The 13,100-nt window shown below is 38.8% G+C and overlaps 1 protein-coding gene across 1 annotated transcript; it reads right to left on the bottom strand.

Moving 5' to 3' along the window:
- Positions 1-11,647: 11,647 nt before the first annotated feature.
- LOC138881667 (uncharacterized) lies at positions 11,648-12,496 on the bottom strand. The gene is made up of 2 exons (XM_070161916.1): positions 12,347-12,496; positions 11,648-12,208 (listed from the first exon to the last, which is right to left on the bottom strand). Exons 1-2 carry the CDS (start codon positions 12,494-12,496, stop codon positions 11,648-11,650), a joined length of 711 nt encoding a protein of 236 aa, XP_070018017.1.
- Positions 12,497-13,100: the final 604 nt, after the last annotated feature.

The raw sequence follows: 13,100 nt of genomic DNA, 5'->3' as shown, positions 1-13,100 counted from the left end.
AAACACAAATTCGCACTTGGGAGAGAATGAAACGAGAATTGCGCAAACAATTCTTGCAAGAGACATATGAAGAAGATTCTTACTTGAAGTTTCATTCTTTTAGACAAGGAGCTTTATCCGTGGACGAGTACACAAGAGAATTTGAATATCTTAGGCTCAAGAGCGATATTAAAGAAAAACCAGCCCGCCTAATTGCTCGATATTTGGCTGGATTAAATAAGCCTATTGCGAATGTGATACGATTGCAGCACCATTGGACCTTTGGAGATGTTGTCAAACTAGCCAAGGTCGTAGAGACACAATAGAAGGAAGCCAAAGCCACGTTTTCATCAACTACCATAAAAAGGCCTAACACTTTCAACCATGGGAGTGCTAGTTTGAGCTCTACAAAGCCACAATCGTCTACAACAAAACCAAGTATCCAGAAAGTTGAAGGGAAGCCAATGATTTCAAAAGCAATTTTTAAAAAAAGATGCCATAAATGTGGAGGACTTGGGCATATACAAGCTGATTGTCCTAACAAAAAGGCATTTACCATCCTTGAAGGAGCAACTGATGAAGAAGATTATAATGAAGAGCAACATGATGAAAACTTGGAAGAAGTAGCTGAATATGGAGATGATGGAGAATACCTTATGATCCAACGCGTTCTTCATTCAGATTCTAGCAAGGAAGAACCATGGTTGCGACACAATATTTTTCATACACGTTGTACATCTAAGGGAAAGGTTTGTACACTCATCATTGATCCAGGAAGTTGCACTAATGTAGTTTCTGACGAAATGGTTAACAAATTGGGGTTTGAGACAGAGCCATTGCAGAAGCCATACCGCATAAGGTGGTTGGATGAAGGAAGGAATATACAAGTTAATAAACGATGCCTTATTCCTTTCTCTATTGGCAAGAATTATCAAGATAAGGTCTGGTGTGATGTAATGCCTATGGATGCTTGCCACTTACTGCTTGGGAGACCATGGGAATATGACAGAAGGACAATTCATGATGGCTTCAAGAACACTTACTCTTTCGTCAAGGATGGAAAGAAGATCAAATTGCTCCCAATGAACCCTGAAGATTTAAAGTCAAATCCTAAAATGAAGAAGACATACATTACAAAAGCTAAGGTAGAAGAACACTTGAAGGAAGGAGAGGAAGTGCTTATTGTAGTACCTAAGGAGGTGGAATCTATCACCAAGAAAGAGTCATTAGAAGTCAATGACCCACGACTTCAAGCAATATTGGATGAGTTTTATGATATTGTTTCTGATACTACACCTTCTTCCTTACCACCAATGAGGTCAATAAAACATCAAATTGATTTAATTCCAGGTGCACCACTTCCTAATAAAGCAGCATATCGAATGAATCCAACATAGCAAGAGGAACTTCAATGACAAGTCGAGGAACTACTAGATCGTGGACTAATAAGGGAAAGTTTAAGTCCTTGTGATGTACCTGCCTTGCTTGTTCCTAAGAAAGATGGATCTTGGCTCATGTGTGTTGATAGTCATGCTATTAACAAGATCACCATCAAATATAGATTTCCTATTCCTAGGCTTGATGATCTTTTTGATCAATTACATGGGGCCAAGATATTTTCTAAAATTGATTTGAAGAGCGGCTACCACCAAATTCGAATGAAAGAGGGTGATGAATGGAAGACTGCATTCAAGACTGGCAAGGGGTTGTATGAATGGCTCGTTATGCCATTTGGTCTATCTAACGCTCCTAGCACATTTATGAGGCTCATGACCCAAATTTTTCAGTCATACATGGGAAAATTTGTTGTTGTTTATTTTGATGATATACTTATTTATAGCAAGGATGATCAACAACATTTGAAGTACCTGAGGACGATTTTTGAAGTTTTAAGAGAGCAAACACTTTATGCCAACCTGAAGAAGTGCAAGTTCTTTTCTGAGCAAATCTCTTTTCTCGGTTATATTGTCTCTAGTGAAGGAATTCATGCCGACAACATTGGTGATTAGTTTTTCTAAGTTATTGCTAACTGGCCTATTCCAAAAAGCTTAATTGAGATTCGCAGCTTTCATGGTATGGTTTCTTTCTATTGGCGTTTTATAAAGAATTTTAGCTCTCTTGTTGCTCCTATTACCGAGTGTTTGAAGGGAAACTCGTTTAAATGGACGGATGCTGCCCAAAAGAGTTTTGAAATGATTAAGACAAAGATGACTCAAGCACCTGTTCTTGCTTTGCCCAACTTCGATGTAATCTTTGAAGTTGAATGTGATGCTTCCGGAGTTGGGATTAGAGCTGTTCTTGGTCAAGAAGGTAGACCTATTGCTTATTTTAGTGAGAAGCTGAATGATGCCAAGTTAAAGTATTCTACTTATGACAAGGAGTTCTACGCCATCGTCAGAGCTCTATCTCATTGGAATCACTATCTTTTACCTCGAGAATTTGTGCTTTATTCTGATCATGAGGCCTTGAAGTATGTGAATAGCCAACAAAAACTCAACATTAGGCATGCTAAGTGGGTAGAATTTTTGCAAGCATTTCACTTTGTTATTAAACACAAGGCTGGGAAGGTCAATCAAGTAGCTGATGCATTAAGTCGCAAGCCTTGTTTTGTTTCCGCCATGTAAAACACTATTACGGGTTTCGAACACATAAAGGAATTATATGCAATAGATCCAGACTTTGGAGCTATTTGGGGTCAATGCTGGGAGGGTCCTCAATGTATGTTTGTGCTTAGGGATAGCTATCTTTATCATGGTAAGCAACTTTGTGTTCCACAAGGAAGTTTGCGTGAATTTATAATCCGTGAGTCCCATGAGGGAGTGTTAGCTGGCCACTTTGGGCAAGCAAAGACTCTACGTCTAGTTCAAGAAAACTTCTATTGGCCTAAGTTGGTTCGGGATGTCAATAAGCTGGTTGCAAGATGTGAAACTTGCATAAAGGCAAAAATGCACAAAAGAAATTCGGGTCTTTACACTCCTTTGCCAATTCCTACTCAACCTTGGGAAGATATTAACATGGACTTTGTGTTGGGCCTTCCGAGGACTCAAAGAGGTAAGGATTCCATCTTCATGGTTGTCGATCGATTTTCGAAGATGGCTCACTTTATTCCTTGCAATAAGACTTCGGATGCAACAAATATTGCTGATCTCTTCTTTGATCATATTGTAAAATTGCACGGAATTCCCAGAACTAATGTTTCAGATAGGGATTCGAAGTTCCTAATCCATTTTGGAGGACTTTATGGGCTAAACTTGGTACTAAGCTAACACCTAGCACTTCTCATCATCCCCAAACTGATGGGCAAACCGAAGTTGTCAATCGAAGTTTAGGTGCTTTGCTTCGTGGGTTAATAAAGAAGAATCTCAAAGAGTGGGAATCGTTACTTCCTACTACTGAATTTGCCTTCAACAAGTCAACCAACCGCACTACGGGAAGGAGTCCATTCGAAGTTGTTTATGGTAAGAATCCTCTTGGACCGCTTGATCTTTCCCCTCTTCTGGTTACTCATTCTTTTAGTGGAGATGCTGCTGATTGAGTAAAGCAACTTAAGAAACTACATGAGAAAGTTTGCGCTCATATCGAGTAGCAAAATGCTAAATATAAAGAAAAGGCTGATACACGTAGGAAACATGTGGTGTTCAAGGAAGGCGACCTAGTTTGGGTTCATTTGAGCAATGAGAGATTTCCCAACCGCAAGTTTTCGAAATTACAGAAGCGAGCTGATGGACCTTTTAAGGTACTGCAAAAGATTGGTAATAATGCTTATCGCTTGGAGCTTCCCAATGACTTTGAAATATCACCTATCTTTAATGTAGCAGATCTTGCTCCCTACTATTCTGATGACTCGAGGGCGAGTCCTTTTCAACCAGGGGAGAATGATGAACATATAGAGGCCATATTTTCTACAACAATGGAGGCTTGTTGGGCTCATGAAGGTGCCAATGTATTTAAAGAATTGGGCCATGAATTTAAAATGCTTACACTAATTAGCCTCAGTCCAATTGAGGCCCAAGAATTTCAAGAAATTGAAGAAGTCTAAGAATCCATTCAAGATTAGGATTTCTTTTCCTTAAAGATTGGGATTTCTTATTTCTTGTTTCCTAGGAATTTAATTTTTGTTTTAGTAGGGTTATATTTGTAGTTCTAGTCAAACTAGGATTGTTAGTTGGTATCTCATTCCTACTAGAATTCTTTTTCCTATTTTAGTTAGGATAGATTTTCTTAGCCTTATTCTTATTCTAGTCTAATTAGGATTAGTTTTCCTTAACCTTACCAATTTTACTCATTGTAAGGCCTATTTAAAGGGCTTAATATGCTGAAAATAAACATTGGTGATTAGTTTTTCTAAGCTATTGCTTCAAAAACGTGATTTATTTTATATTTCATTGTTCTTCCATTATTCAACTCTTCTTGCAATCTTGCGGGATTGGGGAACGTGTGGGTGAGGTTTCTTTCCATCTTACATTTTTCTAACGTGAGTTTGAAGAACGCTTTCGCTAGTTTTGTGAAAAACTTTAGCGGGGTGCTTTTGTTTTTCTCTCTTCTTTGTACTTGAGAGGTGCAATCCCTTGAAAGTACATCAATTCCCCATCCCTTTTCTGTGGCCCTGGAGGTGTTTAGGACCTCTATTTAAGGAAGTTCTAGACTCGCCTTTGTATTTTAAAAAGGATAAAACTAAGCGACAAACAAAAGTCAGATAGGACTATCACATAAAGATGCATTTAAAGGCTCATATTTACCTCAACAAATAGACAAAAAATTGCACGCCTAGAACAAATAGTTTTAAACGATTTAAAAGTCCTATAGCAGGATATCTAAATAAGCACAACATATGCAGCAGTTTTATTAAAGCGGGGCTAATACCTAATCAATTTACCTACTGATTTTATTACTTCCTGAATCTAGGCAGTTTCAAGCAACAGGAAAATAGCAGTTTTAAAACCCAGAACTCAATCAACCTACAAAATTGCCTAAATGATAACCGTGCAAGATTTTTATAAACCAGGTGTCTAAGCTGTAAACTGATTACTGATTTTAGCGGCTGATTTCATCTTAAACCCTATAGGCATGATTTCTAAGTGCAGAAGATGATTCAAAAAACCTTATAGGCATGGCATCTAAATGCAGAAATGATTTCAATCTTATTGGCATGGTTTCTAGTATGCAGAACCGATTTTACAACCTTCAGACATGTTATCTAAATGCTGGAACTAATTTAAAACCTTATAGGCACGGTATCTAGATGCAAGAACTGATTTAAACCTTATAGGCATGATATCTAAATCCAGGAATTGATTTAAAACCTTATAGGCATGATATCTAAATGCAAGAACTGATTTAAAACCTTATAGGCATGATATATAAATGCAGGAACTGATTTAAAACCTTATAGGCATGGTATCTAAATGCAGGAATTGATTTTAAACCTTATAGGCATGGTTTCTATGCGAGTAAAGCATCAATCAATTGCCAAGCGAACATCAACAAGGAAATTCCTAAAAACATGATTGCTAGTGCACACATGAAGGTTTGAAGACATGATTATCGATGCAAAATTGAGTAACGGCTTAGAAACAGTTTTTTTAATGATGAAAATTCAGGATTCAAGGAATTAGATGAGTCCAATAGACATGGTTTCTAATGCACCAAAGTAAACAAACAATGCAGTAACCTATAGACATGATTTCTGCCCGTTCCCAACAAAATATATATAAGAATTCCTCCCATTTTTACTAATAACCCCAATATCTGTCTTACAAGGAATTATTATTACAAACCAAATATAAATGAATTACAGAATGGAACTGCTATACTATAGGGAGCCTGGATAGGCCCAAAAGTAATCCTGGAAGCCAGGCCTTCAACCAAGTCTGAAATATGCCAATATTCTCGTAGTACACCCAATGGTATTCTGGTATGTCACAGTTCCCAAGGGCCTCAGAGACCTAGGGCAATGCTCACACCAGAAAACTTATTAAAAAATATTTTTGTGAGCAACTTTTGGAGAGCCAGACCCAGTGTATCAAAGTTCAGAGGAGTGTCATGGACTCCAAGGCAGTGCTCACACTGGAGGGGCATGACCCTAGATGTTCTAAGAGTAGGAGTTGAAAACAGGAGATAGTTTTAAGAAAATAGTTTTGGATTTTCAGGAGGTAAGTATGTGCAAACAGAGTTATTTCAACACTTAAAATTCAAACAAAAATTCCAGCAATCAAACAGTAGACAAACAGAATCACAACCACTTCAAGCAAAGTTTCACATTACCTAGGTTTGACTTAGTTTACTAGTTGTTACTATGTGGATATATGGACAAGTATTAAACAAAGAAATGGTATGCTGGGATCAGATTACCAATCAGACAGTCCTATATAAAGGGCAGCAAGGGTTGGGAGCATGGAAATCATTAATCAGAAGTCTGTTAGGGATGAATACTTAAAACAGGACAGAAAGAACATGCTAGTTGATAAATAAGTAGACATAGGTCTAATTTACATATAAGCAAACATGTAGACAGGCTGAAAGCAGGAAGCACATAGGTCTAGTTAAAACAGAAGTAAACATGCTGAAAGTAGGAAACACATCAGTTTAATTAAACAGAAGTAGACATGCTGATTACAGGAAACACATAGGTTTAATTAAACAGAAAAAGACATGTTGATTACAAGGAGCACACAGATTTGATCACATAGAAGTTTGAATTGATAGAAGAAGTATAGGCATACCAGTTAAGAGATAGAAATAGAAGAGTGAAGTAAACAGGGTCCAAAGGTCTAGCCTTGGCTTCCAGCCGGCTAGACAGTGCAACAAACAAAGGGTATGAAGATTGTGATGGCGAATAAGAGCAAGAACTTTTGTGTGTCCTTCTATGTCTGTGTGCGTGTGTGTTAAAAAAGAGTGAGATTTATATAATATTGAGTAGAGTAAAGTAAATAAGGTAAAATAGTTTAAAAGTTTACCAATAAGGCAAAGAGAATAATTAGTCAATCAATTAGGCTTGACAGGGCCAATCAATAGGCAATAATCATGGGGTTATGTCTAAAATTAACACGGAATTGAGGTTTAAACAAGGAAACTGATAAGTATGATAGCCAATTAGAGTCAGAACACCAAAAATCTGGCAAGTAGTCACACAAATAAGGTAACACCAGTAAATTAGAGACCAGTCATGAAAGAATCAGTGGAAAAAGATAATCAAACACATAGAAATTTTTAGAAAAGTTTCGCAGAAACAGACGAAGTGAAACCCTAGTTTGGAGGAACATTAAAATCAGTCAATGACAGGAGAACATGAAATTTTTAAAGAAAACTACCGTATAAACTCAAAACTGTTTCAGATCTACAAGGATCTGAACAGATTCAAAGTGCAAGAGATGAGGGTTTTGAGAAAAGGGGACGAGGTGAGGGAAAAATCCAACCATAGCCATAAAGACAACAATACTCACAAACATTGATGAACAACAGGCGAGTTCATAAGAAAACAAAGAGTCTAAGTTGACTCTGAGTTGAGTCTCTTCGAGATTCCCTCAGAAAATAGCAAGAATCGAACAACTAGTAGAGGTAATAGGTTAGATAGGGTAGTAAAACACCAAATAACCCCATATTTGATCGGGGATCGAAGGGGTTTGAGGGCGGCGGTCTTTGGAGAATGGGTAGGGTTTAGGGGGCCGTTTGGATTAAAATGGAAAGGGACAATGTGGACCGTTGATCTCAAAGATTAATAGCCACAATTAGAGGAGGTTTGGGTCAGGTAGGGATTATTTGATTTGGGCTGGGGCGGATTAAGCTAAGGTTTAATTTGAATAGGGTTTGGGGGGTCTGAGTTTTGACATAATTAAAGGGGCTATTTGTTAAATACCCAATTTATTAATAAAATAATTTTATAAAATAATTTATAAATGATAAAAATTTCATTTATGAATGAGAATGATTTAAAATAATTAGTTAGTATTATAAAAATACAAAAGATTATTTTCTTGGGAAATAAAGTATTTATGCACACATGGGCTATTATTGCAAAGTTATTGCAATTATAACCCTAACATGTGCATATGGCTATTCATGAAATAATCAAAGCTTAGTATAAATGTAAACAATAAAGTTAAGAAAATAAAATTATCATAAAATCATTGGTAATGCAATTAGTAATTATTTATATGCTAAAATGCTAGTATAAATTAATTAAAATCCTTTTAAAACTACAGGAAAATTATGAAAAAATACTGGTTGATGCTCATGCATTATTTTGAAAATAGATATACATTTTTAAAAATATATGAGGGGAAAATTCGGTATCAACAACTGCCCCTCTTTACCTGGGAAGGAAGAAAGAGTTTTCGGGTAAAGAAATGATGACCGATTTTGACCGAATGGGTGTTTTGAAAAATATAGGCTGAACCCTGGTCTTTGAGCTGCTACATATCCCTGGATTTATATGAATCAGGCCATGTGTAGTTCTGGACCCAACGGTAAATAAAGCCGATGGAGTTGTTATAAAAATGGTAGTCAGTTTCAGCAAAGGTTCTTATGTGAAGGGTAATGTCAGATGGAGTTATGATTATGAGTCTGGAGTGTTACGGATGTATTATATGGCAGATATCTGAACGGTCATAGAGTAAGGTGGGTAATTGATGAGAATTGGTTATAATGGCAAAATGTAAATGATATGAGCGGAAACGGACGGGTATGAATGGAAACCGGAGAGAAAGTTGCTCCTGTTTGAAGAACAGTTACTTCCTGAATTACTTGCAAAACTTAAAACACAATGCATGCGTGTATATAGAGTATTGCGAGAATTTAAACATGATGCAAATTCCCTTTAGACCCTAAAGATTGTCTTTGGACGGTGCTGGTGACGTTCTTAGACTATGATGTCCTGGGCCATGAATTATGAGATGGGAGATTCGCAGGCCATGAAATAATGTTCTCGGGCCATGAGAATGGTGCCTCTAAACCATGATACCTTTGAATAATAATGTGCAGTATTGAGAGATCCTCAGGCCATAACATGGTGTCTTCAGGCTATGAGGATAATGCCTTTGGACTATGACGCCTTTGGACAAATTGGCTATACATCAGCCCATGAAATGTAGAGACATGATACCAAAGGTGACAACAAGATAGAGCTTAGTCTTGTGCAGAGTTTTGGGGCAGAGTTTAGCCCTAAGGAAAGAAGATAATGTAAAGTCTAGAATAGAGCAACAATTACGCGGAGGGTGACCAAGATTAATCTCATGAGAAGGAGGTGCTTAGCCTTATGCAAATTTGGAGGTAGGGCTTAGCCTCATGCAAGATTGGAGACAGGGCTTAGTCTCATGCAAAGAGAAGGCAATGCTTAGCCTTATGCAAGAAAGGAGGCAGGGCTTAGCCTCATGCAAGTTTAGAGACAAGGCTTAGTCTCATGCAAAGAGAAGGCAGTGCTTAGCCTTATGCAAGAAGGGAGGCAGGGCTTAGCCTCATGCAAGATTTGAGACAAGGCTTAGTCTCATGCAAAGAGAAGGCAATGCTTAGCCTTATGCAAGAAGGGAGGTAGGGCTTAGCCTCATGCAAGATTTGAGACAGGGCTTAGTCTCGTGCAAAGAGAAGGCAATGCTTAGCCTTATGCAAGAAGGGAGGAGGGGTTTAGCCTCATGCAAGATTTGAGACAGGGCTTAGTGTCATGCAAAGAGAAGGCAATGCTTAGCCTTATGCAAGAAGGGAGGCAGGGCTTAGCCTCATGCAAGATTTGAGATAGGGCTTAGTCTCATGCAAAGAGAAGGCAATGCTTAGCCTTATGCAAGAAGGGAGGCAGCGCTTAGCCACATACAATATTTGAGACAGGGCTTAGTCTCGTGCAAAGAGAAGACAGTGCTTAGCCTTATGCAGTGAACAAGTAGCAAATAGGAGTACAATATTTCTTAGTTGGAGATATATTTGCGTCTGGTGGCTTGATTGATAGGGACTTTGATATGTGTATGTCTGCGAATACTCCTGTTATGTTTACCACGCCTGTATCCAAAGAAATATTGTAAGTTTTAAAGGGGAGGTTGGTTCGTGCCTTTGTCTGCTTGCTTTGCTTCGCTCCACTCTGGTAGCCCTATTTGAGTTGCCTTGGGTAACACCTGGTTGTCACGGAAATAAAGTTTTCGAAAGTATTCACTTATTGATGAAATAGAATTATTTTAGAAAACATAGTGAAATATCAAGTAATTTAGATGAACTAATGACTGTAACATATTTTAGAGACATTGCAGCCTTCTTGCATTTGAATTTTAAAGGTCCTCCTCAAAATTTTGCCCCAGTTTGGTAAATGATCCTTCGGCCGTTTTGCATGCGACAAAACTTGCTGAACCTTCTCCGAAATTTTGAGAATCCTTCTCAAAATTCTACCCCAGTTTCTTAACCAATTTGTGACTGTCTGGCGTATGATGGCGTTGGCTGGACTTGCTCCGAAATTTCGAGGGTCCTCCTCAAAGTTCTGCTCCAGTTTCTGGTGCTGGGGGACATGAAGATTTTATTAAGATATGACTGAACCCATAGGGCTGACTACGTATCCCCTCTTAAATAGGAATCAGGTCAAGCATAGTTCAGTTACATCATATGAATGAATGTAAACAATCTAAACATAGTATCTCTTGACTGCGTTTGAATTGATTGGTTTCAGACAAACTTCTCCATCCATTTCTTTAAGTATGAGTTCTCCTCCTGTTAGCACCCGGTGAACCATGTAAGGACCTTTCCAGTTGGGAGAGAATTTTCCTTTGGCTTCATCTTGATGCGGGAAGATTTTTTTCAATACCAACTGTCCTGGTGCGAATTGCCTTGGTTTGACCCTTTTATTGAAAGCTCTGGACATTCTGTTCTGATAAATCTGACCGTGACATACTGCGTTAATTCTCTTTTCTTGATGCGGGAAGATCTTTTTCAGTACCAACTGTCCTGGTGCGAATTGCCTTGGTTTGACCCTTTTGTTGAATGCTCTGGACATTCTGTTCTGATAAAGCTGACCGTGACATACTGCGTTCATTCTCTTTTCTGTATATAAGGGCCAGTTTCTCATAGCGACTCCTTATCCATTCTGCATCGCTGAGTTCGACTTCTTGTATGATTTTTAAAGAAGGAATCTCTACCTTAGCTAGAATGACAACTTCGATACCATAAACTAGTAAATAGGGAGTTGCCCCAATTGATGTACGGACCATAGTGCGGTACCCCAATAAGGAAAAGGGTAACTTCTCGTGCCATTGTTTGTGGTTTTCTACCATCTTTCTTAGTATCTTCTTGATGTTTTTGTTGGCAGCTTCCACATCTCCATTCATTTGAGGCTTGTATGTTATAGAGTTCTTGTGCTTGATTTTGAAGGTTTCACACATGTCTTTAATCAGATCACTATTGAGATTGGTGGCATATCAGTTATAATGGACTCGGGGACCCCGAATCGGCAAACAATACGATCCTTGACAAAATCTGTGGCGACTTTCTTGGTTATAGCTTTGTAGGATGCAGCCTCTACCCATTTTGTGAAGTAGTCAATGGCCACTAAAATGAACCGGTGCCCGTTTGAAGTGGTGGGCTCGATCGGACCGATGACATCCATTCCCCATGCAGCAAAAGGCCAAGGTGCACTTGTTGCGTTGAGTTCATTAGGTGGTACCCTTATCATGTCTGCATGTACCTGGCACTGGTGACATTTCTATACGTACCAGATGCAATCCGTTTCCATGGTCATCCAAAAATATCCAGCTCTGAGTATTTTCTTTGCTAGAACAAAGCCATTCATATGTCGTCCACAAGTTCCGGCATGTATCTCCTCGAGCAATCTGGAAGCTTTCTTGGCGTCAACATACCTTAACAGCCCCAGATCAGGAGTTCTTCTATACAGGGTCCCTCCGCTTTGGAAGAAGTGATTGGGTAGCCTCCGCAGAGTGCATTTCTGAATATGGTTTGCCTGCTCTGAATATTCTCCTCCCGCCAAATATTCTTTGATGTCGTGGAACCAAGATTTTCTATCCGTTTCTTCTTCAACATGAGCACAGTAAGCCGGCTGGTTATGGATTTTCACTATGATGGGATCGATGAAATTCTTGTCTGGATGTTGTAGCATTGATGATAAGGTGGCTAGTGTGTCTGCGAACTCATTTTGAATTCTGGGTACATGTTTGAATTCTATCCTTGTGAATCTCCTCATTAGCTCCTGCACATGATACAAGTATGGCAGTATCTTGGTGTTCTTCATAGCCAATTCTCCTTGAACCTGATGTACCAGAAGATCTAAATCACCAATTACCAACAACTCTTGTATATTCATATAGATGGCCAAATTGAGCCCTAAGATGCAAGCTTCATATTCTGCCGTGTTGTTGGTGAATATAAACCTAAGCTTCGCAGATACAGGGTAATGTTGACCTATTTCTGATACCAAAAATGCTCCGATGCCCACTCCTTTGAAGTTTGTAGCTCCATCGAAGAACATTCTCCAACCGTCGTAAGCTTCAGCAATGTCATCTCCTACGAATGATACTTGTTCATCAGGAAAATACATTTTCAAGGGTTCGTATTCTCCTCCCACGGGATTTTTAGCAAGATGGTCTGCCAATGCTTATCCTTTGACCGCCTTCTGAGTTACATAGACGATATTGAACTCTCTTAATGGTATCTGCCAATTGGCTAACTTCTCGGTTGGCATGGGCTTCTGAAAGATATACTTCAAAGGGCCCATCCTGGATATGAGGTATGTGGTGTAGGCACAAAAGTAATGCCTCAATTTCTGGGTTGTCCAGGTCAAAGCACAACAAGTGCATTCCAACAGAGAGTATCGTGCTTCATAAGGTGTGAACTTCTTACTCAAGTAGTATATGGCTTGCTCCTTTCTTCCCGTCTCATCATGTTGTCCCAAAACACATCTGAAAGCTCCATCTAATACGGACAGATATAGTAGCAAAGGTCTCCTAAGTTCTGGCGGGACTAGGACTGGTGGTGTGGACAAGTATTCCTTGATTTTGTCAAAAGCCTTCTGACAATCTTCGGTCCAATTCGTTTTAACATTTTCCTCAACACTTTGAAGATGGGTACACATATAACTGTGGATTGTGCTATGAAGCGGCTGATGTAGTTAAGGCGTCCTAGGTAGCTCATCACGTCCTTTT

This window comes from Nicotiana sylvestris, chromosome 11 (assembly GCF_000393655.2).
Source record: "Nicotiana sylvestris chromosome 11, ASM39365v2, whole genome shotgun sequence".
In the NCBI taxonomy this organism is placed as follows: Eukaryota; Viridiplantae; Streptophyta; class Magnoliopsida; order Solanales; family Solanaceae; genus Nicotiana; species Nicotiana sylvestris.
The sequence above is the reverse complement of the archived record's forward strand: the minus strand, read 5'-3'. Positions and strand labels throughout refer to the sequence as shown.